We start from the raw sequence: 26879 nt of genomic DNA, 5'->3' as shown, positions 1-26879 counted from the left end.
AGCTGCTAGATGGAGAAGGGGGTTGCAAAGCAGGCTTGAGCTACAGAAAACCCAGGAGGCTCAGAGGAGGGGGCAGAGGGAAAGACGACGCCAGAACCGGGAAATCGATGCAGGACACACCCTGGAGAATGAAATGACCCATGTTGCAATGGACAAAGGGGACAGAAGCATGTTTTAAAACATCTCCTCCAATCTCATCACTCTTCCACAGGGCTTGAGTGAGTGAGTGTGTCCGGCCACCCACGGCCCACCATCAACAGCGATGCTCAGGACCATAATTCAAGGGTAGGACACGCAAGGCCCAGCGGCTGCAGGCTCCGTCCTTCATGGAAACAGGAAGGCCAAGTGAAATCCGGCATGTGCAAGACAGGGTGGAAGCTGCCCAGGCAGACACCTGGTCTCTCCTGAAGGAGCTCTCGCCAAGCCCTCTCGCAGCCACACTCAAGGATCTCCTCGGTCTGCCGCGGATTGCTCCCCCACAACCTAGCCAAAAAACCCCCCACCCCAAGCTTCTTAGAACGCCAAAGAAGGAAGCACAAAAGTCGATTTAAGTCACAGGTTTACTGCACTGCAAAAGCCAGACCATCCCCGTGAAGGGGGCGCCCGGAGCATTTCAGATCCAGCGCCTGCAGGTGGGCGCCTTTCGAACCCAGCGCAGGGAGCGAACCAGCAAAAGTGCACTCCAAAGGCCTTGAGGCCACCACATCCCCTCTCCAGACTGGTTGATTTAGGGATGTTGGGGGTGGTGGAGGAGGAGGAGGAGGAGAGTGGGATAAAGGCCCTGCGGGGGATGGAGGGAGGGGGCAGTAGTCTGGCCGGCCTGTTTGCTGGCCTTGGCTCTAAGCTATCATCAGGCGGCAACCTATATAGGAACATCTGAAACAAGAGCAAGCCGACACTCCAGCCGGCCCTCTCCAAAGGGACACAGCTGCCTTCCTCAAGAAGCGTGGCCAGAAACTCCACCACACAATCAGCAAGGAAGAGTGGGGGGGAAAGGAAAAGAATAAAAGGGAGGACCCCCTTGCCCTAGCCCCCATTTCCATGGAGCAGCTCCCGTGGATGGCAGCTCCCCCTCCGGCACTGCCACGGAAGCGGCTTCCCAGGACGCGTGTCTGTCCAGCCGAGATCAAGATAGAAAAGACTTTGGGATGTACGTTGCTGTGCGGGGGGGAAGTGACTAGAACAAGACCGGTCCGTGCTGGCGGACGGGGGGCTGCTTCCGCTCGAAGCCAGAAGCCAAGGCAGGGCCGCCCCCGCCCCGCCGGAGAGCGTCCCAGCGGCCGCACGTCGCGTCGGCACTTGGTGGTGCAAAGTGTAGGCGCCCCCGGTCTTCTCGCTCTCACTGCTTCTCTTCTGGGGCAAAGGAGACGAGTCCGTCGGATGATAAGCCCAGGCACATGGCAAGGCTCGTCGGAAGGGAGCCAGAGGGGTGTCAATGGGAGGAGGAGGAGGAGGGCAGTTCCAGTTTTTGAAGGCGGCGCCTGCGCAACTCTGCCGTGTCCGGCTCCTCTGGCAAAGGGGGCTCCCCACCCTGCTCGGGGCCAGATGGGTCTGTGTAGCCCTCGGCACCGGCTGCTGGGGATGGCGCTGAAAGCACAGAGGAGAGAGGCTGTAGGAAGCAGCACGAGGAGGAGGTCGTGCTCCCTCGCATCAGGTTTCTAGTCCTGGTGATCCAAAAGGAGCCGACACCAGCCCGGGATTTTCATCGACTGCCTGCTCCTTTCGTCTCCCTTGCCCACCTTGGTAGCTTCGGTCACCCTGCTCTGCGAAAGCGCCTCCCTTCTTCCATCGCCTCTCAAGACCCGGCTCTTTGGCCAAGCTTCCCCCAAGGCACCCAGCATACCTCACTCCAGTGTTCCTTCTAACAGGGACTACAACTCCCAGCATCCCCAGCTACAAGGGCCAAAGTCTGAGAGTCCTTGCCTTACGCAATGGCTGCGGAAAGGACGCACCCCGCAAGTGCAAGGGGGCTACCCTGCAAAATCCGCCAACTCTGCCCGCTGCTCTGGAAGAAGGTTCCCTCAAGCCGCTCCGCCTACCTGCTTGACCCGATGGTCCTGTCTCAGCTGCTGGTGAAGAGGTGCTGTCGGTGGACTGGAAGGCGGCGGGTTCGAGGGTGTCTGGTTCAGGGCTGGGGGTCTCCTGAGAGGATGCGGAAGTGGCTGGAGCGCTAGGCGGCTGTGCAGACCGGGGCGTCCTGGGCAAGGAAGGAAGGCAGGATGTAGGAACTGAAGAAGAGCTGGCCTGGTGGTCACCAGCATGAATTCTCCCCTTTGCTAAGCAGGGGTCTGCCCTGGCTTGCATTTGGATGGGAGGCTACGTGTGTGAGCATTAGAGGATCTTCCCCTCGGACGATGGGGCCGCTCTGGGAAGAGCATCTAGCTTCCCAGTCCCCTCCCTGGCAGCATCTCCAAGAGAGGGCTGGGAGAGACTCCTGCCTGCAACCTTGGAGAAGCCGCTGCCAGTCTGGGCAGACCGTCCTGAGCGAGACGGACCAAGGGTCTGACTCCATATACAGCAGCTTCCTATATCTCAAAGGGCCATAGGGATGCAGGAAGTTGCCGCACCAGGGGAAAAAACCCACACACACACCAAGAAGTCGATCTGTTGCCATCGGCAGCTTACCAAAACAAAAGCCCTGGTAGGTCCCGGGGCCAGAAAACTGGCATACCGTCTCCCAAACAACACAGAGGTGTTTGCAGAGTATGGCTTACGTAAGAACAGCCCAGGGCCCAGCCTCCTGTTTCCCACAGTGGCCCACCAGATCCCTCTGGGAAACCCACCGAAAACAGGTGGGGGCATCCCCTCTCTCCTGCTGCTGCTCCCCTGCCGCTGGGATTCGGAGGCACCTTGCCCGAGGCTGGAGGTGGCCTGTAGCCACCAGACTTCATCTATATGACCCACATGCTGCCGGAAAGCTTTCTGGTTGCAAAACTAAAAGCTCCTGCAAAATGCCTTTTTTTTTTTTAAAAGAGAAAGGGCGACGTTACCCGATAGTCGCCAGGACGGTGAGATACTGGTTGATCTGGAGCATGGCTGCGTCGAGGAGTGTGTGGATGTTCTGCAGGCACTGCAGCCGGGCTTCCAGGTGCTGCCGCTCGTGGCCTTCCATGGCCCGCAGCTCTTCATCCGTCAGTCCCGCAAACCCGGAGGGCGGCACCGGCATAGGGGGGAACCCTGAGCGAGGGCGAGAAGGGGAGGAACGGTTGTGCGGGAGGCCGGTGTGACAAGGAGGGAGCCGTAGGAACACAGGGCAGCTTCCGATCCCCCCCGCACACACACACGTATATACACTCACAGGGGTTTTGCTTACCAAAGAGAGGTGGAAACGGCATCCCCATCCAGGGGGGAGGGAAAGGGAAACCCGGCGCTGCTGGAGGGGCCGTCGGGTCTGATGCAGGAGCCGATTCCCCACCGGGCCTGGAGGTGCCTGTTGGGAAGAGCCAGCATGCCAACCGAGCCGTTCCCTGACAGGACTCAGAGCCTTCAGCGGTGCTTCACGGAGCCCTTCCCATCTTGGCCGCCCTCCTCTGACCCCCCTTCCAGTTCCTCAAGGTCTTCCAAACGTGGTGCACAGAGCGGGGCAGGGCTCAACAACGCCAGAATGAAACGAGGGCTTTTCCACAATCTGGACACGATGGCCGGCCTTCAGGCTAAATGCCAAATGCCCAGGGGAGAGGAGAGGGGCTTCCCCTCAAAGCCCACTGTGCCTTCTAAGAAGAGGCTATGCCACCCTCAGACACATGTCTCCAGGAGGCACAGTGGACTTCGGCAGGACGGGGAGACTGGCGAAGATCACCCCCTCCCCAGTGGCACGTCCACCCAACCAGCACCCTGCCCGCCCAACAAGATCGTCAGGAGGGCCTTTGCTCCGTGTGCAGACGCTGAGAGAGGCTAGGCTGCCGGGCACACGGGACAGAGCCTTCTCGGTGGCTGCCCCCAGACTCTGGAAGGCTCACCCTGTGAATGTTTGCTTTTCAACAGCTGTGGCAGCTTAAAAGACAACAACTGAAGACCTTTTTATTTACTCAGGCTACCTCCTAGAGGCGGCCAGGTTTCTCAGCTTTCTTGATTCAGTTTCCTTTTCGTTTCTTGGTGCTTTGTGGCTGGATGGCTTAATTGATTTTAAGGTTTTAAAGTCCAAAAACCCAGCACAGGACCTTCAGTGACTGTTGCTGGCATCTAGCTTACATTTCCTTTGTGAGCCCTTTGGGGGCAGGGATCCAGCTTATTTGTTTCTTGTTTCTCTATGGAAACTGCTTGGGAAATGTTTGTTGAAAAGTGGTATACAAACATTTGTTGTTAAACGGATTTGGAAACATTTGTTGAAAAGTGGTATACAAACATCTGTTGTTAAATTAACTTTTCTGGGATGTTATTGTATTTTAATTTCTGTAAACCACCTTGAGATGCATTACGAAAGGCAGTATAAACACTGAATAAATAAATAAATGTCTCAGATTATGCTGCCCAGGACTGCATTCGCCTTTGCTGCAGCTGCCTAACACTGCTGCCTTATGTTCAGCTTATGTCCCACTAAGACACCTAGATTCCCTTCCACACGTACTGCGGTCAAGCTAGGTCTCCCCTATCCTATACTTTCTGTATCTGGGTAAGAGAAATCAAATGGATGACTGCCCGTTTGTCACCGTCGGACGTCGCCCCGAGCTGGAACTGGTCCAGATCGCGCCTCCGGCCTTCTGCGTCAAGGGAGGGGCAGAAGGCCACCCAGCAGAGTGGGGGGGGGCACACAAGGGCCATCTGGAGGAGAGCGCAAAGCCGAGGGGAGGCTCATCTCACCTGTCTGTGTCCCCGACGTAGATGGAGCAGCGGAAGCACTGTCTGCGCTGTGGGGTGGCTGCCCTCCCGGGACTGGAGGAAAGGGGGCCATGGGGGGCCACAGAGGGAACATCCCCGGAGGAAAAGGCGGCAGGATGCCTTGGGGAACTGCAAGAAGGAAAGCAGGCGCTGTGAACGAACAACACCTGGACACAGGAGAATGACGCTTCATGCTTAGGAACAGAGGAATCTGCCATATACTGCGTCAGACCATTGGTCCATCTCGCTCAGTATTGTCTTCACAGACTGGCAGCGGCTTCTACAAGGTTGCAGGCAGGAATCTCTGTAAGCCCTTTCTTGGGAGATGCTGCCAGGGAGGGAACTGGGAACCTAGATGCTCTTCCCAGAGTGGCTCCATCCCTTAAGGGGAACATCTTCCAGTGCTCACACATCAAGTCTCCCATTCATTTGCAACCAGGGCAAACCCTGCTTAGCTGAAGGGACAAGTCATGCTTGCTACCACAAGACCAGCTCTCCTCTCCAATGGTCACCCAGGGAGCTTCACGGCTAAGCGAGTCAACAGATCCTGGCTCTCTCCAATCTTAGCCCAAGCACCCGCTAAGCCGCACGGGCTCTTCTACGTCCCATTAATGAAAAACAGCCGGGCGGACAAAAAGGGCAGGTCTGCTTCGGCCATTCCCCCCACCTCTTGAAAGATTTCCCCAACCTCCGGGAACCGAACCCCTGCCCCAATGCCTCCGTATTCGTGGCTTTTGTAACCGCGGCGGCAGCAGAGAAGGGAAGCCCTGTGAAGACGGCGCTTCATAAGAACATAAGAACAGCCCAGCTGGATCAGGCTCAAGGCCCATCTAGTCCAGCATCCTGTTTCGCACAGTGGCCCACCAGATGCCTCTGGGAAGCCTACAGGCAGGAGCTGAGGGCCTGCCCTCTCACCTGCCATTACTCCCCTGCAACTGGTACTCAGAGGCACCCTGCCCTTGAGGCTGGAGGTGGCACACAGCCCTCCAACTAGTAGCCATTGATAGACCTCTCCTCCATGAAGTCATCCAAACCCCTCTTAAAGCCATCCAGGTTGTTGGCCGTCACCACATCCTGTGGCAGAGAGTTCCACACGTGGATCACGCGTTGTGTGAAAAAGTACTTCCGTTTGTTGGTCCTAGACCTCCTGGCAATCGCCTGCGCTTCCTTTTGTCTCGGCGGAATCTCCCAGCATTCCGCTTCGACAGAGGACCCCAGGTTCCAATATATGGAAGGAGGACGGAAAGCCCCGCTCTAGCCACTTGATCCACCACGCCGAGTTTGACACCCCTCTCTCCCGTCCGCTACAAAAGGGCCAAAGGCTGGCGCCAGCCTTCGTGAGTTACGGGATCGGCGGCTTCTGCAGCAGACTCACAGTTGGGCGGCTGAGGGATCAGCGGGGTCTGATGCGGCGGCGGGGGTTGCGGCTGCCCAGCATCCGGCTGCTCGGGGGGCGCCTGGGACTGCGAGGGGAGAGAGGCGCGGAGGACGTCCATCCGGCAGGTGGGGCAGGTCTGCTGGCGCTGGAACCACGAGCGCAGGCAGCTGCGGAAGGGGAGAGAGAAGCAGCCTCTGTTAAGAGCCAGCCAGGTTGCTCTGCTCACAGAGCCAGGAGGCATCTTCCAAAGGGGCGGTTCTCTTCCTCACTGGAAATCCGCCTTCATCAGCTCCGGATGACCCTGCTAACGGAGCAAAGATCTGCAGGACTGGGGTTATACTTGTTACAAAGACTTCGTCTTCTTAACGGGGGGGGGGGGGGCGGGATTCTCTTGCATTTAGCAGGGGGAGAGCAACCGGCCCTACCCGTCCCCAGCACAGCATCCCTCCAGTGGCTGTTGCTGGCATCTCCCTAAGGTCTCTTTTCGGACGGTGAGCTTTTCGGGGACAGGGAGCCCTTTCACTTATTTCTCTACAACAACCGCTTTAGGGACTTGGGTCAAAAAGCAGGATATAAATATCTGTTAGGGGAGTAGCAGTTGTAGTTCTCAGTGATTGAGGTGGGGAGTTCCAGGCACTTCTGCTCTGTCCTACCATCCAAGGGCCTTCACCTGCTTTTCGGGGTAGGGGGTCACCAGCAGCCCCATTCCCCCAGCGGAGGGGCATGCTCTGGACGGCCCCGAGGGGGTCTTCTGGAAACTCAGAAACTCAGGGGACAAGTCACGCTGGCTGCCACCAGACCAGCTCTCCTCTCCACGGGTCACCCAGGGAGTTTCACGGCTAACTAAGCGAGGCAACGGATCCTGGCTCTCTGCAATCTTAGCCCAAGCACCCTCTAAGCCGCACAGGCAATTCTGGGCCCAGCCAGGCGGACAAAAAAAGCAGGGCTGCGTCAGCCTTGGCCCACCTGGTGTGGAATATGTGATTGCAAGGCAGGCGTTTGGCTCCCGTCACCATCTCCTCCCGGCAGATAATGCAGACGTTGTCCATGGCCTGCAACTCTTCAGCGGTGGCGTCGGGGTACCTGAGAGGAGAAAGGGTCACAGAAAGTCAGGAAGCCGGGTGTGGGGTCTTCCAGAAGTCTGCAGGAGCCGGGCTATACTTGTGACAAAGACTTGGGCTTCGGCTGGGAGCATATGCAGTTTCACGGCAGAATTGGCAAGACATTGATCCGAGGGGTTTCGTTGGATCTGAAACCCTCTCTAGGTTGTGGCGCTTGGCTGTGATGACATCATCGAGATGGCCGCCATCGCACACACGTTAAACCTCATTCGCTCAGTAATGGTTTGGCCAATTTTGTTCTCCCGTGTCATTGTAAAAGTATTTTCTCAACAGACGAAACACGACCATATGACTTCTGGTGATTTTTTTTCCTATGCCCATTGAAACAAGGGTATTTAAGTTTGTGCCGAGCAGATGAATTCCCATTATTTTGGTGGGTCCACACCGATTAAGAATAAGCCAGGATCCTGGCCAATTAGTTCAAAATTGGTGTTTTCTTTAAAAAAAAAAATCACTTTTTTCCCTTTTTGGGTATGTAAAAAAAGGCAGAAAAAATCACCAGAAATCATATGGCCGTATTTTTTCGCGTGTGAAAATACCTTTCCAATGACATAAGTCAGTATGGCATAGTGGTTAGAGTGTTGGACTAGGAATGGGAAGACCCAGCTTCAAATCCCCATTCAGCCATGAAACTCAGCGGGTGATTCTGGGCCAGTCACTACCCTCTCAGCCAAACCTACCTCACAGGGTTGTTGTGAGGATAAACATAACCGTGTACATTGTTCTGGGCTCCTTGGAGGAAGAAGAGGATATCAATGTGAAATAAACAAACTGGCCAAATAATTACTGAGATAATGAGGTTTGATGTGCATGTGATGGCGGCCGTCTTGATGATATCATCACAGCCAGGCGCCATGCATACAAGAATGACACCATGGTCCTTCTTCGCAGGGATTCTCAACGTTGGGTCCCCAGATCGTATTGGACTTCAACTCCCATAACCCCAACCAAAGGCCCCTGGAGCTGGGGATTATGGGAGTTGAAGTCCGCTAACATCTGGGGACCCAACATTGAGAATCCCTGGTCTAGAGAGGATATCGGGTTTTTTTAAAAACCGACCTGTTTAGATTTCTCACAAGCTTTGCCACAAAACAGGATTTCTGTACACTATGCTCCCAAACAGACTTGAAGGTTCCACTGAGTTCTTTGCTGCTCTGACAGATTAGCAGGCCTCTTCCTGGGGCCAACCATGACTCCTCCCTGCTCGGCCGGTCACCTCTCCTCCAGCGGCCCCCGAGATCAGCAATGTGGGAAGGAGACGATTAATACTCACAGGGTGTTCATGTTGCGAATGGCCCGGCGAGACATAATGGCGTCTGTCACGGCTTTCTTGAACTGCCTGGAAAGAGACAAGAGAGTCCAGTCAGGTCCGCTGCCAATCTGAGAGGCTGAACCCATAAGCAAAACCGAGATCATAAGTAGCCCCGGGAGAAAAAGGGAAGAGGGCAAAGCCGAGGGAAAAGGTGCTGCCAAGCAATGTTCCCTCGAACAGGGGTCCCCAGATGTTGTTGACGACAACTCACAGAATCCACAAGCAAAAGCCGTGATGGCTGGGGATGCTGGGAGTTGTAGTCCATAACATCTGGCAACCCCTGTTCGAGGGAACACTGCTGCCACCATATTCCGGAAGTATTTATTCTAACGCTATTCAAGTGTTTCAGCTGCTCTACGTGCAGACGATGCAACGTGCAAAGTAACATGGGGAACTTATTTTTTAATCAACTACAGGAGAATCTCGTGATTCACAGTTCCGCGCATCCGCGGGGTGTCTCACACACACCCGTTTCCAGTATCTGCGGATACGATACGGTTAAAACCCACGTGCCCGAAGTTCTTAGAGGGCCGGAAGTGACCGTGGGGGTCACTTCCGTGCTCCGTTTTGTGGCTCATTTCTTGCAAAAATAAAAATTAAAAAATTGGACTTTCCTCCACGACATTTTGCAGTTTTCAGAAGCATTTGGGGGGCATTCCTGAGCACACAGGAACCAGTTCTGGGCCATATTAGGGCCTTTTTAAAAAATTTCCCTCCACTCTCCCCATAGCCCCATACAGTGTTTTGCTGTAAATCTGGACACCAATAGTGAATGATCTGTTTCCACCCATTCCAACCAGTGTTCTCTGAAATTTTTTTCATCTGTGTGCAGAATGAGTTTTGTTCTGGGCGGCAGTATCAAGGCAGTGTATGTGCATATGCATTCAGAGTGGGGCCTTCCTGATTCAACCTGAGCGGCTGAGTCATTAAAAACACCTAGATACAGATTTTGCAGGTATCGTTTGCGCAAAATCTACGCACAATATGATTGACCAATTGATGTACAGGCCACAAAGGGGTGACAAATTAGGTTACAGGTTATCGGTGGTCTGAATTCTTCTGACCAATCATTATTAAGACAAACAAGGGGACAGAACTGAGTGGGTGACTCTAAGACAGGATATAAGGGAGGAGGATGAGAGAATGAGAGACACGTCTTTTAGGAACACCTTCTTCAAGGAACCACAGAGAAGAGAGGAGGGAGGGAGACAGGAAGGGGAAAGGTGTGAAGGCAGATAGCTTTCGACTTCTGATAGCCACGTTTTCTGATCGATGCCAAGAACACGGTGCCGGAACTCTGAAATTGTCTCTGACGGCTGTTTGCTAAAGGCTGCCAAGATTTGGGTGAGAATAAACGCTGTTAATTTTTTATTACTTGTCTGTGTGTTTTCATGGGTCTTGGTGGAGCAGAACAAGCCAAGCAAAAGGCAAAGTACCTAGACTTCTGAATGCTCTTTTCCCCTCTTGGGAAGAGGGAATTCTGATATCCCAACCTCTTACAGCGGGATCTAAGATTAACTCACATGGTATATGTGTGCACACACGCCTCCCCCGCGCCCCACACCTCACCTCATCGCCAGGTACATGGGCCGGATGGCGAAAAGCGGGAAGGTGTGGACCTTGATCATGATGGTCATGAAGGCCATGTACAGGAGGACCTTGATGAAGCCTGGGGAGGGAGAAAGAGGAGGAGGGGGGGTTAGCTTTTGCTTCCCGGAGCCAGGACTCAACACATGGGGAGCAAAGAGAGGCCCAATACGGATCCCATCCCTTCTCGCTGGCAAGCAACCCAGGAGGAGAGGCGGGGCTAACCAACAGCCAGCCGCAAGAGCACGGAAAAGCAGTCTGCCCTTGCCGGTCTGTAAGGTAAAGGTGTGCCGTCGGGTCAGTGTCAACTCCCGGTGCCCACAGAGCCCTGTGGCTGTCTTTGGTGGAATACAGGAGGGGCTGACCATTGCCTCTTCCCGCGCAGTCTGAGATGATGCCTTTCAGCATCTTCCTAGATCGCTGCTGCCCCATATAGGAGTTTCCCATAGTCTGGGATACAGACCAGCGGAGATTTGAACCGGCAACCTCTTGCTCCCTAGGCACGTTATTTCCCCACTGCGTGTCTCTCTGTACATCATATCTATTTCAAATGATTAACAGTCCTGATGCCACTCCAATTGCCTTGTCCTGGCATACCACAACTCTTATCCTTGGATTCTATGTGGGCCGGGGAGGCTGCTTTAGTCACACTGGCTCAAACCCCAGCCAGAACTGCTGTCGCCAGGATACGTTCCTACTGAGGGCTTAGAACATAAGAACATCAGAACAGCCCTGCTGGATCAGGCCCAAGAATGCCCATCTAGTCCAGCATCCCATTTCGCACAGTGGCCCACCAGATGCCGCTGGAAGCCACAGACAGGAGTTGAGGGCGTGCCCTCTCTCCTGCTGTGACTCCCCTGCAACTGGTACTCAGAGGCACCCTGCCTTTGAGACTGGAGGTGGCCCACAGCCCTCCAACTAGTAGCCATTGATAGACCTCTCCTCCATGAAGTCATCCAAACCCCTCTTGAAGCCATCCAGGTTGTTGGCTGTCACCACATCCTGTGGCAGAGAGTTCCACAAGTGGATCACGCGTTGTGTGAAAAAGTACTTCCGTTTGTTGGTCCTAGACCTCCTGGCAATCAATTTCATGGAGTGACCCCTGGTTCTAGTGTTGTGTGAGAGGGAAAAGAATCTCTCTCTCTCCACTTTCTAGCCTACTTTTCTTCCATACTCAACTCAAGGGGCTGTACACAGTGGCCCAGCCAGGCAGTGGCCCTCTCCAGCAGTAGCCCACCCCAAGCGGCCGCCTCCGGACCAGACTCTGGGCGCGTTCCCTCCAAGCAAGAGGCGGCTGTCACCTGTGAAGAGCTCTGTGTAGAGCATGAAGACAGCCTTGTTGTCCCAAGGGTTCTCGCTCTGCAGGTCAAAGGAATGCAGGATGTATTTGATGAAGATGGTGAGCACCATGGTCAGGAGGATGGCGTACTGTGCGGAGGGGAGAAGGCGGAATCAGCGGCCGGTGCGAGGGCATCGACTGCCTCGCTTCGCTCCCACCCTGCCCTCGCTTCACTGGCCACAAAAGAAAAGAGCATGCAGGCACATGCCGGAGAGCCAGGGCGTCCCGATTTCGGCCTCCCCAGTTGGCAGTGCCCAGGGCTCAATGTACAGGAGGACCCCGTTCATTGTGTATCCCTCGATTTACGTGGGGGGGGGGACCCAGCAGGAAAAGGGTTAAATCCACGTATCCGTGGGTGACAGGAAATGAAGGAAGGAGAGCTGGTCTGGTGGTAGCAAGCATGACTTGTCCCCATAGCTAAGCAGGGTCTGCCCTGGTTGCATCTGAATGGGAGACTAGAAGTGTGAGCACTGGAAGAGATTCCCCCACTTAGGAGATGGAGCCACTCTGGGAAGAGCAGAAGGTTCCAAGTTCCCTCCCTAGCGGCATCTCCAAGATAGGGCTGAGAGAGACTCCTGCCTGCAACCTCGGAGAAGCCGCTGCCAGTCTGTGAAGATGATACTGAGCTAGATAGACCAAGGGTCTGACTCAGTATATGGCAGTTTCCTATGTAAATGACCTCAGAAGTCATTTCCAGCCGCCATCATTATGAGTTCGGGAACCATTTCACAGCTCACTCTTTGGGGGGGAAAGGGTTTCCCCCCAGACACCTCCCCACCCACCAGGGTCACCAGCAGGTCCAGGCATGCCCTCCCCTCGCCCCCGTGGTCTGCATCGAGAGGCTGATGGAGGCCGTGGCGGACACAACCTCATCGCCCTAGGAAGCACCCTGGCTCACCTCAAACCCAAAGACCAGCTGGACGGAGGCTCCCCGCGTGAGGATGCTGTGGTAGGCGTGGCTGACAAAGAGGAAGTCCAGGATGCCCAAAAGCAGCATCAGAGCTGGAAGACAAGAGAGTCGGCGTTCAGTTTCAATGTGGAGAAGCAGGGCAAGAAAGGAGAGGCACCCGGCACCACCGTTGCTTTAATGGGAGGAGAGCTGGCCTTGTGGTAGCAAGCATGACTTGTCCCCTTAGCTAAGCAGGGTCCGCCCTGGTTGCATTTGAATGGGAGACTAGAAGTGGGAGCACTGGAAGATATTCCCCTTAATATATGGAGCCGCTCTGGGAAGAGCATCTAGGTCCCAAGTTCCCTCCCTGGCAGCATCTCCAAGACGGAGCTGAAAGAGAGGCTCCTGCCTGCACCTTTGGAGTAGCCGCTGCCAGTCTGGGTAGACAATACTGAGCTTGATGGACTAAGGGTCTGACTCGGTATATGGCAGCTTCCTATGTATGCCTGACCCGATTAAAAGAGTCCACCCCGCCAAGTGTTCGGCCCCGCCTTGTTTCCCCTCCATTGGAGAAGGCAGGATTATGGCAGCTTCCGATGTTCCTTCTCCGATGGGCACACTGCAAGCCTCTCTCATCCCTGAGAGAAAGGGAAGCACTGCATTAGCAGAGAGAAGGCATAATAATGTGACTGATACTTACAGACAATGCGGAAGTGAAAGAGCCAGGAAATGTTCGGACTCCTCTCCATCTAGGGAAGAAGAGAGGACAGTGAAGAGGTCAGGTAGCTACTCGAGAAGCCAGCCACCCTCTTCGCTGGGATAAGACAAGCCGCTCTGTTCGGGGGCTTGACAAATCCCAGTTGCCAGAGAGCGATGGCACCTAGAAATTCAATCCTGGCTCCTAGACTGGGTGGTTCAGAGGGAGAGTTATTTAATAAAATATGTCTTTGTTTATCCCCACTTTACAAAATCAAATCTGTATTGTTACGGTCATTCGACCAGCAAAACACAAAGTACAAAAGCTTTACATAAAAGCGAACTTGGTCAAATAAAGTAATAAACGGTTAAAACAGTTAGTTAGTTGTTTATTTACGATCTTAGATCAAACAAGCGGTTAAAACATAAAACAGAACCATTAACACCCGAATTCATCCATTACATACAACAGAGGGCTCCGTGCATTATAATAATCTAAAATTTCATTCAATCCGACCCCAGATCTCGCTTCTCAACATTTCTAATCCGAGTCTTGTTAGCCAGAAAACAAAACTTCGCCACGTTCTAAGGTACTACATCCCGACGGTCTGTCAAAAGTAATTCCAGATAGAACTGCTCAGAACAACTGGGGTTTGCTGTTTAAAAAAGGACTTGTATCTCTCTCCTGCAAAGTTCGATCAAACTGTCAATTCAAGACCATGTGGGCCGTTGACTCCACTTCCCCCGAACCACAAGGAGCAGACACGCTCCTTGTAGGGGATCTTGCAGTATCTCCCCTCCCGGAAAGCCGTTTCTAAGGCATGACACCGGGCCAGCGTCCAACCACTTTACAAACATGTTACTTGTAAAGGGAATAAAGAGAAGTCCATTTAACCACCCGCTCCACAATGCCCGCCACTAAGTCTGGCAACTTTGCACAGTGTCCACTGTCCAGCGCCTAAAGTTCTGGACTGGCTCCTAGATCCAGAGAAAATGCTCAAGCCGACACATCTTCCCACAGTACGACACGCTGATTGCCACAGCATCGCATGGTGAACAAATGCTCCTTTCCTCGCAGTGATCCCGGAAGCCTGACGAAGAGCGGCTACTGGCACGGAGGCTTGGGAGCAGAGCTGGAAAATATCTGAGCACTTTAAAAAGGCAGACAGTCTGAGAAGGTAGGTCACCTTAAGGGGTGCAGCGGGGAAATGCTTGACTAACAAGCAGATGGTTGCCGGTTCAAATCCCTGCTGCTACTAGATCGGGCAGCAGCGATCTAGGAAGATGCTGAAAGGCATCATCATCTCATACTGCGCGGGCGGAGGCCATGGTCAACCCCTCCTGTATTCTACCAAAGAAAACCACAGGGCTCTGAGGGCGCCAGGAGTCGAAGTGGTGAGCTGCCCTCGATCCCTGCTCCGGAACATCCCACCTTGCTTGAACACCTCAGGAAATCTGTCCCCACACCTTTGGGCTGCAAGAGCCCCGCCGGCCCCTCTTAGCACAGGCCACACACCGAGCCAGCCCTTCAGATGGCACATACTTGCATCTCATACTCACAAAGTCCACTCGGTCCTCGGCCAGCCAGTGGAAGCACTTGAGGAAGAGGAGGAGAGTGAAGAGGGCCACAAAACGGGGGCTGAAGTCGTCCCTGAAGACTGTGAAGGCAAGGCAGGTCTCGGTCACGGCATACCATGACCGCTCAAGGAGATGCTGTGTGAGAGAGAGTGAGGTAAGGCGCTCTCTCTAATCCTGGGTTCTTCCCCCAACCCCTAAGCGTACATGCACGCACACACACACACACACACACACACACACACACACACCCTGAACACAGTCCCTAACAGAAGCGCACTTCCTGCTCTGCCTCCAAAGGCTGCAAACCTAACAACTTGGATGCCTGCAGTTACATGACATCTGTTGGTTTTAATTGTTTTAAGGTTGTTTTCAGAATATTGTTTTAAACATTTTAAATGGCTGTGTTTTAAATTTCTTGTCTGTGTGTTTAACTAATGTTTGGTTTTCTGCTTTTATTTTGCTGTAAACCGCCCAGAGACGTGAATTTTGGGCGGTATAAAAATATGTTCAACAAAACAAAACCAAATACAAATACAGTGGCAGGGGAGGCAGTGAAGCCACAGATCTGGGCAGAGAAGCCCTGCTAACTGGCAGTACGGAAAGACCAGTGTGCCCCGAGAGGAAGGCAAGAAAAGAGGCACCCAAGCCAGGAAGCTCTTGTCCTCAGCTCCTGAAAAGACCCACAGCCGGAGACAACATTTTATTTATCTTCTGTAATTTGCTTCTTTTAATATTTGGCTGCCTTTGTCAAGGCAGAAAGGCGGTATAAAAATACAGTTAATAATAATGATAATGATAATAATAAGGATAATATTAAATAACAACAACTGAGAAAAGGGGCCCCTTTTAAAGTGGCAAGTCCTCTTCTAGGGGGCAGTGTTCTAATTCTTTTCATCTCTGTGCGGAATAAATTTTGTTCTGGGCAGCAGTATCAAGGCAGTGTGTGTGCACGTGTATTCAGAGTGGGACCTTCCTGATTCAACCTGAGCAGGGTCGAAAATTAACTAGGCAGACCTCAAAAAAAATCTGTGAGCGGATGCACGTTTGCACACCTTCAAGAGCACTGAGAGATCTTCCCCTCAGGGGATGGAGCCCTTCTGGGAAGAGCAGAAGGTTGCAAGTTCCCTCCCTGGCAGCATCTCCAAGATAGGGCTGAGAGAGATTCCTGCCTGCAGCCTTGGAGAAGCCACTGCCAGTCTGTGTAGACGATACTGAGCTAGACGGACCAAGGGTCTGACTCAGTATATGGCAGCTTCCTATGTTCCTATGAGAGAACACTGTCTAGGGGGAGAGCAACTGGCCCTCTTCAGCCCCAGCACAGCATCCCTCTAGTTGCAGATGTCTACCCTGTGCTTCTTGTTAGATTATTAGCCCTTTTGGGAAAGCGAACCATCTTATTTATTTGTTGTTTATCTTTCCATAGAAACTGCTTCGAGACCTTTTGTTGAAAAGCAGTATATAAATATTTGTAGAAATGGTAGATCTGAGACTTTTATAGGAGACTTCTAGCTCTGGCTACGGGCTGGTTTGACCGTGATCAGGTCTGCCATGAATCGGGCCGGTTCGACCGCAACCCGCTTTGAGCCGGTTCAGCGACTCGGCCAGCCCAGCCGGCGGGTTCTACTGAACCAGTTCAGAGACCCATGGTTTAGCCTGAATTTGGACCAAACTGCAGCAACTGGTCCTGGCTTCACAATATGGACAGGATCAGAAATCAAAATCCGCAGGTACGCTTCTTTCTGAGGTCAAAGCAACACAATTGCTCGGCTCAGGCCAAACAATTCCAAATTACGGAAGACTCGGGGCCAGTGTTCCCTCTAACAGGGATTCCCAGATGTTGTCGACCACAACTCCCAGCACCCCCAGCCAGAGGCCACTGCAGCTGGGGATGCTGGGAGTTGCAGTCAGCAACATCTGGGTATCCCTGTTAGAGGGAAGAGTGCTCAGGACCTTGTGCCACATACCAATCAACCAAGATGTTGATACAGACACTGCATCACACATTATTGACAAAACACACACACACACACACTGATTACAAAGAAAGGGAGAACGTGAACCATTTCCTCACCAGGACCACAGGAAGACGTTGCCCAAGCAAGAGAGATCCGCAAGGCTCCGGTTCCTTGCTGAACCCTTTCAACACCCCCTCCCGTGACGGTGAAGCACTTTCCGTTTCCCACAAACGTCCCCCACAGCCGTTTCCCTCCAACAGAGCTCACCTCCATTTCGGCCGCGCGGAGCTGTCCAAAGAACACTTTGCCCATGAACTTGCCTAACAGGAACACCAGGACAAACGCTTGGATGTACAGGACCTGGGCGCAACAGGGAGAGAAAGGCAGGGTGGGAGACGGCGGTTAGCACAGATCTCTGCGCCAGGCAGGAACGGCTGAGGGGGGCACTCCGCCCCATCCCCCAAACAAGCCACTTAAGTCTCTTGTCCACTCCTGGGACAAGCTCTGCCCCAGATCTCTCTTAACCCGACATCGCAGCCCCTGACGCCAAGGGCTCTTTCTTCACCTGCGCCATGAGGGTTTCCAGCAGAGAGGCACGCAAGAAGACAGGGGAGAATTCTAGGCTCTTTGTGGCCCAGGCCTCTAGATTTTTGCTGGGGAGGAATTTCTGTACAAGCTGGTGCAGACAACTGGGTGCTGAGGCCTCGGGTGGATGGGTTGGTTTTTTTTTTTTTTAGTTTTGCCGCGTAGGCACTGCAAATATTTGGCCGGCTTCACTTACAGGACAGCTGCAAAGCCAAGGCGGTGCTTGTGAGTCCCAAACAGGGAATCCGTTGCACCAAGGGAGCCAGAAAGAGGAAGCGATTTCTCAGACAGCTGCCAGGTGTCCTCCACCAAGGGAGAGATGTCTGCTCCCCAGCAAGAACAAAAAATAAAAAATAAAAACCACCCCAGGCTGCTCTCACTTGACAGAGCAGCTTTTTGGCCGAGGGCTCCCTTTGGCACTGCCACAATTGACATCTCTCCACAGCAGCATTTTGGGAATAAGGAAGGACCTCTCCATACGAATGTGTCCCAGCGAAGAAGCTGTAGAGATTAATGCTCTCTCAGCCAAGGACCAGTCTACTGATAGACTTCAGGTAAAACTCAGTGCTAGTCAGTTAGTAAATGCCTTTTTTGGATTTTCTTTTGAATGCCTGCGCGCCAGTTTCAACCTATCCCCTCAATTCCTTATTCTGCGTGCAACGCGTGTTCCTTAATAAAGTTCATATACTTAGAAGTGGCTTCACTCTGATTTAACCGGTTCTGGAGAGTTACTTGCAAAAAGCCTCCCCGTGTGCCTCGTAAAGGTCATTCGCTACCGTTGAGGGGTTTTCAGAATAATATCTTGTTGCCTAGAGCTGGGTTGTGGGGACTCTGGCTGCACCGTGCCTTTAAGCCCTAAGCCAGACAGTTCTAGGGGGTTGAAGGCGTGTTTGGAGCCTGGTCAGTGGCTTAGATCAGTCTTCACCTGGTGGCAGCCTACCTCAAAGGAGCGGCGTGCATGCTCCTAGATTGGTACCAGAGCAATCTCTCTGCTGAAGAATGTAGGTCACCTTAAGGGACACAGCAGGGAAATGCTTGACTAACAAGCAGAAGGTTGCCGGTTCAAATCCCTGCTGGTACTACATCGGGCAGCAGCGACAGAGGAAGATGCTGAAAGGCATCATCTCATCCTGCGCGGGAGGAGGCCATGGTCAACCCCTCCTGTATTCTACCAAATAAAAACACAGGGCTCTGTGGGTGCCAGGAGTCGAAATCAACTGGATGGCACTTTACCTTTTACCTTATGTTCCTATGCCAGCAAGCTGTCAAAAGCCTTGGGTAACAGACTGCCATGGACTTGCTAACCAAGCCTTTCGTCGTCTGGAGATGAAGCATGCAATCCGACAGACTCAAGCCAGATGCTCAAACGCTAAATTTGAATTCACCACCATCACCTCCACGGCATATGGGGCATGGAGAGCCAGCATGGTGTAGTAGCTAGAGTGCTGGACTAGGACCGGGGAGACCCGAGTTCAAATCCCCATTCAGCCATAATACTTGCTGGGTGACTCTGGGCCAGTCACTTCTCTCTCAGCCTAACCTACTTCACAGGGTTGTTGTGAAAGAGAAACTCAAGTATGCAGTACACCGCTCTGGGCTCCTTGGAGGAAGAGCGGGATATAAAAATAAAAATATGCAGACTCACCGCCATGCTGGGACTCGACTTGGTCAGGTACACCACTGTCGGGTAGAACTGGTGCTTCAGGTAATAGGCGTGAGCCACCACCGCAGAGGTCAAGGCCAGGCTGGCAGCCATCATGATGGCTGTTCGGAACATCTCCTCAGCCCAGCAGCCTGTACAAGAGGGGACAGGGGTTGGGAGGGTGGCGAGAAATGGGTTAGAGACGCCGGCAGAAGCTGTGTGTGCTGTGGCTGATGAGAGAGAAGCCACAATATTTGCATTGCAAAGGTCCAGTGCATCCACAGTGCTATTCTCAGCGATGCAATTGCTGTACACACACCCTGTGGACGTGGACACACAATCTGGCCTCGCAAGGGATGGCTGCCGACAGCCGCCTCACGGCAACCAGGCAGACGTGCGTCGCCAAAATGGCTCTTCTTCTGAGCTGCAAGCTCTATGGGAAGAGAGCTGGTCTCGTGGCAGCAAGCATGACTTGTCCCCTTAAGCTAAGCAGGGTCCACCCTGGTTGCATACAAAAGGGAGACCGGATATTTGAGCACTGTAAGATATTCCCCTCATGGGATGGAGCCACTCTGGGAAGAGCATCTACGGTAGATTCCAGGTTCCCTCCCTGACATCTCCAAGACAGAGCTGAGCGAGATTCCTGCCTGAAACCTTGGAAAAGCCGCTGCCTGTCTACTGTCTCAGAACTGTCTATGTAGACAGTTCTGAGCTAGATAGACCAATGGTCTGACTCAGTATATGGCAGCTTCCTATGTTCCTATGAAAGCCAGCTGTGAAAACATGTTCCCAACTAGGAACCAGTGTTCCCTCTAACAGATGCTGTTGACGACAACTCCCAGGGACCCCAGCTGCAAAGGCTTTTGCTTGGGGATTATGGGAATTGTAGTCAACGCCATCTGGGAATCCCTCTTAGAGGGAACACTGTCCCCAGCTGCCATGTCCCTTGGCGGGGGGTGATGGGAGCTGTAGTCAGCAACACGTGGGAAACCCTGTTAGAGGGAATACTGCTAAGAACTTTTGCAGACGCCTTTGTAAGGCTTGTATAAGCCCCCGAATTCTGCAACAAGCCCGGCCAAATGCCATCCCTTGAAAAAAGCATGGAAGTTAGATAAAGGCATGTGCAAAGAAATACTGACCCAGGAAACCAGTGTGCTCTCTAACAGGGATTCCCAGATGCTGTTGACTACGACTCCCAGAATCCCCGGCTGCAACAGCCTTTGCTTGGGGACTGTGGGAGTGGTAGTCAAGAACATCTGGGAACCCCTGTGAGAGGGAACACTGCAGGGAACTGTCTTTCCTTCCTGTGTGATGTACCATGCCCAGAAATTGTACCATGCAAATGTAATAAGATTATTTTAGAAGAACTGCTATACAGAGTACTCAAACCCCACGGCCCGGCCCAGAGATTTGCTCAGCCCCTCTTTTAGTTTCTGACATTTCACCAAGCATTGCCCACACATTTTCAGGATCCTTTGAAATGGTGAGGGCTGGCAACTTGGTTTTTCTAATCCCAAACGAACGCTGCTGAATTCGGCGCCCTGTCAAACACTCTGTCCTTGCCAGACAGTGCAATCCTCACAGCCCTACTTAAATGGAGTAACTGGAGTAACCCTGACTGGGAAATGCAGCAGCTGTGAATTGGGAGCTGAAACACATTTGGCAAGACGAAAGGAAACATGGAATAGGAAGCGAGCACCTCTCTTAGCACCTTGGTTCGCCAGGGCCCTGAAGTAACTATAGGAACAATCGCTAGCTACTGTTTAGTAGACGGCAACTCCTCGCTGGCAATTTCTGGCATACAACCAGGAAGCCAACATCTACACTGGAAGATTTACAGCAAATAAATTTCACCTTGGAGGCCTGCAAAATCTCTGTTTTTATGCAAGGCAACCAAGCTGAAAGCAAGGCCCAGGGTTGGTCTAAGACAGGCCTGCTCAACTTCAGCCCTTCTGAAGATCCTGGCCTACAACTCCCATAATCCCTGGCAATTGGCCACTGTGGCTGGGGATTATGGGAGTTGTAGTAAAAATTAAAAAAAAAAAAAACAGCTGGGGGGCCCCCCCTAAACTGAGCAAGCCTGGTCTAAGATATTTGGCACCCGAGGTGGAAAATCCAGACGACACCGACATGAAACACAATTCATGTTTGACACACAATGAAACAAAATAACTGGCCTTATCCACCCACCCCAGCACAGGACCTCCAGTGACTGTTGCTGGTGTCTATCTTAAGTTTCTTTTTAGATTGTGAGCCCTTTGGGGACAGGGATATCTTTAAAAAATAAAATAAAATTCTCTGTGTAAACCACCCTGAGCCATTTTGGGAAGGGTGGTATAGAAATTGAACAAATAAATAAGTAATTCACGGAGCGAGCCCCTGCACAATAAATAGCACAGCAGTTCGTTTCAATGGAGACTGTGCAGAACCTTCTGGTAGCTTCAGCCTGGAGCCTGATCTCCTACTCTGATGGCTCTCAAAAATCTGGAATCCTTAGCTCTGATAGAACTGCCAGCAGGAAAAAGGTAGATCTTCCCCCAGAATCACCAGCAATCCCTGATAAAATTCCACCTTAGTCCCAAGGATGAATATTTATACACCACTTTTCAACTAAAGTTCCCAAAGCAGTTTACATAGATAATCAATCAATCAATCAATCAATCAATCAGATGTCTCCCTGTCCCCAAAGGGCTCCCAGTCTAAAAAAGAAACATAAGTCAGAAACCAGCAACAGCCACTGGAGGGATGCTGTGTTGGGGATGGAGAGGGCCGATTTGTTTATTTATTTGTCAAACTTGTACACCACCCCAAACCTTCGTCTCTGGGCGGTTAACAATAACAGAAAACAAATCAAAACATACACAGAAAACTTAACACAATTTAGACAATCTAAAAGTCAAAAACGGATTTTTTAAAAAAATTAAAAGCTGGAGAAGCTTGGGTGATGAGGTGGGTTTTCAAGTGTTTTTTGAAAATTGTTAGAGATGGGGAGGATCGCTCTCCCCCTGCTCAATAAAGAGAACTTCACAACGAAATCACTGCTGCTAAACGTGTGAGTACTGACATGACTTTTCCTGGGTTAAGTGCTGACGAAGTGCATCCCTCAGTTTGAACTCGTGTGTTCAAACACAGCCCCAAGACAGCCATCTTGATTCACCGGGGGGGACGGGGGGGGACACGGGGGGAATAAAGCAGCACATAACCGAACACAGGTTCTTGCCTTGAAAGGACTTGTTTCGATGTTGTTCACATCAAAACAAGTCTGAGGGCTACACGCCACCTCCAGCCTCACAGGCATGATGCCTCTCAATACCAGTCGCAGGGGAGCAACAGAAGGAGAGAGGGCCTGCCCTCCCTTGCCTGGGGGCTTCCCAGAAGCATCTGGTGGGCCACTATGTGAAACAGGATGCTGGACTAGATGGGCCTCCTTGGGCCTGATCCAGCAGGGCTGTCCTTATGTTTTAAGTTATGTTCCAATGAGTACACCAGTTTTGAGATCATTATCTTAAAGATATGACAACTGTGTCCATTCCAACCAAAGCTGAAAGAAAGCACTTCTGGCCATAGCTACCACCTGACACACCAGAGTGCAGCCTGGGTAAAGAAGTATTCCCAAGCTACACGGCTTTTCGGGGAGTGCAACCCCATCCAGAACAGACTAATATCTAGATTGATATTTGGGCAAATGCTTAGTTGACAGGAGGCAGCTGCAATTAGTTTAAGGAATATTATGTGGCCGGTTAGTCCACTGACATTCTAGGAGTCTGTATTTTCTCCCAGAAGATACCAATGTTTCCCCTTCCCCTATACTGCACATACCAGACAACTGAGTGGATTGCCCAATTTTGGTATCCTCTAACAGCCTGGGAGTTGCAATGCAAGCAAACGGCTCCTAGAGGCTACAGAACAAGTGATAAGGAAAAGTGAGCATTGTTAACCCCTATTCATATCCCAGAAGTAGGGAAAGCCCACAGGCTAGCACAGGAGATATGGAGCTGCAATTTGAAATGAAAAGCCAGGCTAGATGGTGGCACTGGAAGCAGAAACTTCCATGGCCCTGACAACCAGTGTTCGCTCTAACAGGGATTTCCAGCTGTTATTGACTACAGCTCCCAGAATACCCAGCTGCAATGGCTTTTGCTTGGGGAATCCTGGGAGTTGTAGTCAACCACATCTAGGAATCCCTGTTAGAGGGAACACTGCTGACAACAGCAATTATTGACTCGGCTACCAAGATGCCCAGGTTTTTCTGCTCCAAAGTTTTGGGCTGTATTGGCCACTTTGAAGTTTTTGTTTTAACTTTTGCAAATGAAATTAGTCACCTTGAATATTCTGAAGCACAGAAAGAGAAAGGATATGCATGCATGAGTAAAAACAAAACAAAAACCACTACCAAGAACCATGATTATTCCTTTTACACCTGTACTTTGTAATACAGTGCTAATTTTAAGTTGCACGTCGGGACTCAGGGGGTGGCCTTAGGCAAGCCTCTCCCTCTTACTGCTCTAACGTGGCAATAATAACACTTTCCTACCTTGCAGGATAGTTGCAAGGATGGCGTCAAAATAATACACACGAAGCACTCAACACACCCCAAAGTGCCATTATCGCAAACGTCAATACACCCCTTTCCAACAAGCTTACAATGTAGCTCACACAGGCAAATAAACAAGGAAAAAGATGGTTCCCTGCCCCCACAGGAATCCCCATCCAAAAAAGAAACACAAAGCTAGTGTGCTGCAGTCATTTAGAGGCAGTTACTCCCTGCCTGCTAAATAGAAGAGCTGCCACTTTACAGGTTTTAATGCACTTTTCATTTATTTTTAAATGTTTCACATTGGGAGCCGCCCAGAGAACAAGGGTTTTGGGGGAGAGGCAGAAAATAGAGTTATTTGTTATGACAAAAGGGGCCTTTTTGCTCAGCCACCAGGGATGGTTGTCCTCCCACTCCAGCCATCCCCCCCCATTTACTTTCACCTGGGAAATGCATGACAGGCTCCCCCACCCAACGCTTTGGCCCCCTGCTCATCAAGCAAAGAGGCACCTTTTAAAAGCAGTGGTTCTCTTATATTGAGCAGGGGGAGAGCAACTGGCCCTATCCAACCCCAGCACAGTATCCTTCCAGTGGCTGCCTGTGGCTGGTGTCTACCTTATGTTTCTTTTTAGACTGTGAGACCTCTGGGGACTCCTCTCTTCTCCCCCGAACCAGAAGCCCCGAGACTCAGCCGACACCCCACTTCCACTGGGGACCAACCAACCACTTTGGGATCCATCTTATTGACGCATTATTTATTTTGCTATGCAAACCACTTTTGAGAACTTGGGTTGAAGAGCAGCATAGAAACATTCGTTGTCGTCGCTTCCTTAAGAGTCTGAAAGTTTCAGCAGGTTTTACTTGACTGAGTTTTACACCTATTGTAATAAGAACTGTGTCGCATTGTTGTTCCTGAAGCAGAGAATTGAGATGCCCAGTGGATTTCAGCGGCGCATGGATACATTACGGCTCTCCTTCCCTCTTCTAGGATGCTGCCCCCTTGGAGTCGGGGCTCCAAGGTGGCTCTCTTCTATTTAGCAGGGGGGGAGCAACTGGCCCTCTCCACCCCCGGCACAACATCCTTCCAGTGGCTCGTGTTTACCTTATGTTTCTTTCTTTCTTTCTTTCTTTCTCTTTCTTTTTGTAAGTGTGAGCTCTTTTGGGGGCAGGGGGGCAACGTTATGTGTTTTTATTCTTTATTTCTCTATGTAAGCCGCTTGGGAAACTTGGGAAACTCTGTTGAAAAGCGGTGTATAAGTAATAGTGGGATATATATAAGCGGGATATAAATGTAAAAAAAAGATCAACATATAAATAATATCCCCCCACTCCTCCCGTCAGGGATCCCCCACCTGGTCCCAGATCCGGCCCCCTCCCCAGCTGCCCCCGCCCCCAGGCCAGGACTCACCCGAACCCGGCGACCCCGGAAGCCGCGGCGCCCACCTCCACCAGCAGCCGCCGACTCTCCTCTCTTTCCCCCCGAACCGGAAGTCCCGATACTCAGCCGACACCTCACTTCCGCTCGGGAGCAACCAACCGCTTGGCAACTTTTTTCTTTTAACCCGCCAGCCAATCCTCTTTCCATGCGGAGAGTGGCACAGCTCTGCCCTCCACAAATAAGTCTGGATTTTAAAAATAAAATAAAACCATCTCTGAAAGGTTTGGGGGTTCTTTCCCCCTCTTCATTACTCGCCCCCTCCTGAAGACTTCTGGTGGTACAGCCCAAACCGCTCCGCTTGGAGTCGCCCCCGGAGCGAAGAGGGTCCCGTGGCTCCCGCTGATTGGTCCAAAGTCAGACCTTCCCTCCAATGGGAAAAATCGGCCAGGCTGCGGCCAATTGGAATGAGACAACCGTTGCTAAGCGAGGGGGGAAGAAACGGGTGAGCTTGCAGCCCTATTCAGAGACGTGTTCGACGCATGTCGAAGCGCTGTGCTGTGGAGGCCCAAGATGTTGTTGACTACAACTCCCAGAATCCCCAGCTGCCATGGCCCTTGGCGGGAATGATGGGAGTTGTAGTCAGAAGCAACATGCGGGAATAGAGGGAATACTGATCTGTACACACAAGGGGACTTGTACTTTGGTTCACTTTTAGAGTTAACTCAGGTACAGTCATGCACACGCATACGACGTCAGGTCTGAACAGAACTACAGAGAAAGAGAGACTGGAAGATTGGACCTGGGGCTCTGGGTTCAAATTCTGCACTGGCCATGTGGCCATGGGGAGCTCCACTGGAGAGGAGAGCTGGTCTTGTGGTAGCAAGCATGACTTGTCCCCATAGCTAAGCAGGGTCTGTCCTGGTTGTATATGAATGGGAGACTTGATGTGTGAGCACTGCAAGACATTCCCCTCAGGGGATGAAGCCGCTCTGGAAAGAGCAGAAGGTTCCAAGTTCCCTCTCTGGCAGCATCTCCAAGATAGGGCTGAGAGAGATTCCTGCCTGCAACCTTGGAGAAGCCGCTGCCAGTCTGTGAAGACAATACTGAGCTAGATAGACCAATGGTCTGATTCAGTATATGTCAGCTTCCTATGTTCCTATGTTCACTGTATCCCCCCACCTTGGCACTGCAGTAAGGGGGGACCACATTGGCCTCAACTTATGGTGTGAGCATTGCAAAGAAGCCAAGAAGTTTCTCTGTCAAACCTCTGCCCCAAATCTTTGAAGCCAAATTTGGCTTTTGAAATCATTTTATTTATCTTTCGATTTATATACTGCTTTTCATTAAAATCATCTTTAAGCGGTTTGCAACATAGTTAAAAAAAATAGTACATAATTAAATTACAGAAAGTACAGCTCATCTTTTGGGAGCAAGCACAAATTGTTTGCTAAATGAATCCCTTTGCTAAGCAGAGTCTGCCCTGGTTTGCATCTGAATGGGAGACTACATGCCTGAGCACTGTAAGAGGGATGGGGCTGCTCTAAGAGCACCTGCTTGCTTGCATGCAGAAGTTTCCAAGTTCCCTCCGTGGCATCTCCAAGACAGGACTGAGAGAGACTCCTGCCTGAAACATCGGAGAAGCCGCGACAACGCTCAGCTAGATGGACCAATGGTCTGACTCAGTATATGGCAGCTTCCTATGACCCTATGACTAGTAACATGGTAATATTACATAGTAATATTGCTATGACTAGTAATAATAATTATCATTGTCATTATTATTATTATTATACCTCTTTCCAACAAAAAAATCTCAAACTGTTGACACAGAGAACTATTATGGTAACTATTTGATTTACATAAAAGATAGACTTTGGGGCTTCATTGCCCTACTTGGGGGATGGAACATGAGACTTTTAAATTAGTATTGTTGTGCTTTGTTTTGCTTTTAATTTCCGCAAAAGCAAGGGGCATAATCCAGGCAATGCATGCTCCTTTGATTCCATCCATGCAGCAGACGGCTGCATTTCCTCTCCTGGAACTGACCTCTAAGATCTCATTCAGGCC

General features: G+C 51.6%; 1 protein-coding gene across 1 annotated transcript; it reads right to left on the bottom strand.

Moving 5' to 3' along the window:
• Positions 1-542: 542 nt before the first annotated feature.
• On the bottom strand, positions 543-24997 carry SYVN1 (synoviolin 1). The gene is made up of 16 exons (XM_053278453.1): positions 24843-24997; positions 18904-19052; positions 16941-17033; positions 14701-14853; positions 13145-13193; positions 12454-12557; positions 11518-11644; positions 10199-10298; positions 8591-8656; positions 7163-7279; positions 6194-6363; positions 4801-4947; positions 3314-3430; positions 2991-3177; positions 2040-2197; positions 543-1587 (listed from the first exon to the last, which is right to left on the bottom strand). Exons 2-16 carry the CDS (start codon positions 19033-19035, stop codon positions 1433-1435), a joined length of 1875 nt encoding a protein of 624 aa, XP_053134428.1. The 5' UTR covers positions 19036-19052; positions 24843-24997; the 3' UTR covers positions 543-1432.
• Positions 24998-26879: the final 1882 nt, after the last annotated feature.

This window comes from Hemicordylus capensis, chromosome 14, assembly GCF_027244095.1.
Source record: "Hemicordylus capensis ecotype Gifberg chromosome 14, rHemCap1.1.pri, whole genome shotgun sequence".
NCBI classification, from domain to species: Eukaryota; Metazoa; Chordata; class Lepidosauria; order Squamata; family Cordylidae; genus Hemicordylus; species Hemicordylus capensis.
Note: the sequence above shows the minus strand (reverse complement) of the source record. Positions and strands in the feature narration are given on the sequence as shown.

Excerpts from the sequence above, each read along its gene's own strand:
- SYVN1 (XM_053278453.1), bottom strand. The coding sequence starts at position 19,035 with ATGTTCCGAACAGCCATCATGATGGCTGCCAGCCTGGCCTTGACCTCT. Across the intron at positions 7,280-8,590 it reads ATTCGCAACATGAACACCCT|GTACCCCGACGCCACCGCTG; the intron begins GTGAGTATTAAT and ends TTCTCCTCTCAG. Across the intron at positions 3,431-4,800 it reads TACGTCGGGGACACAGACAG|GCACCTCCAGGCCCGGTGGG; the intron begins GTGAGATGAGCC and ends TCTTCCCAACAG.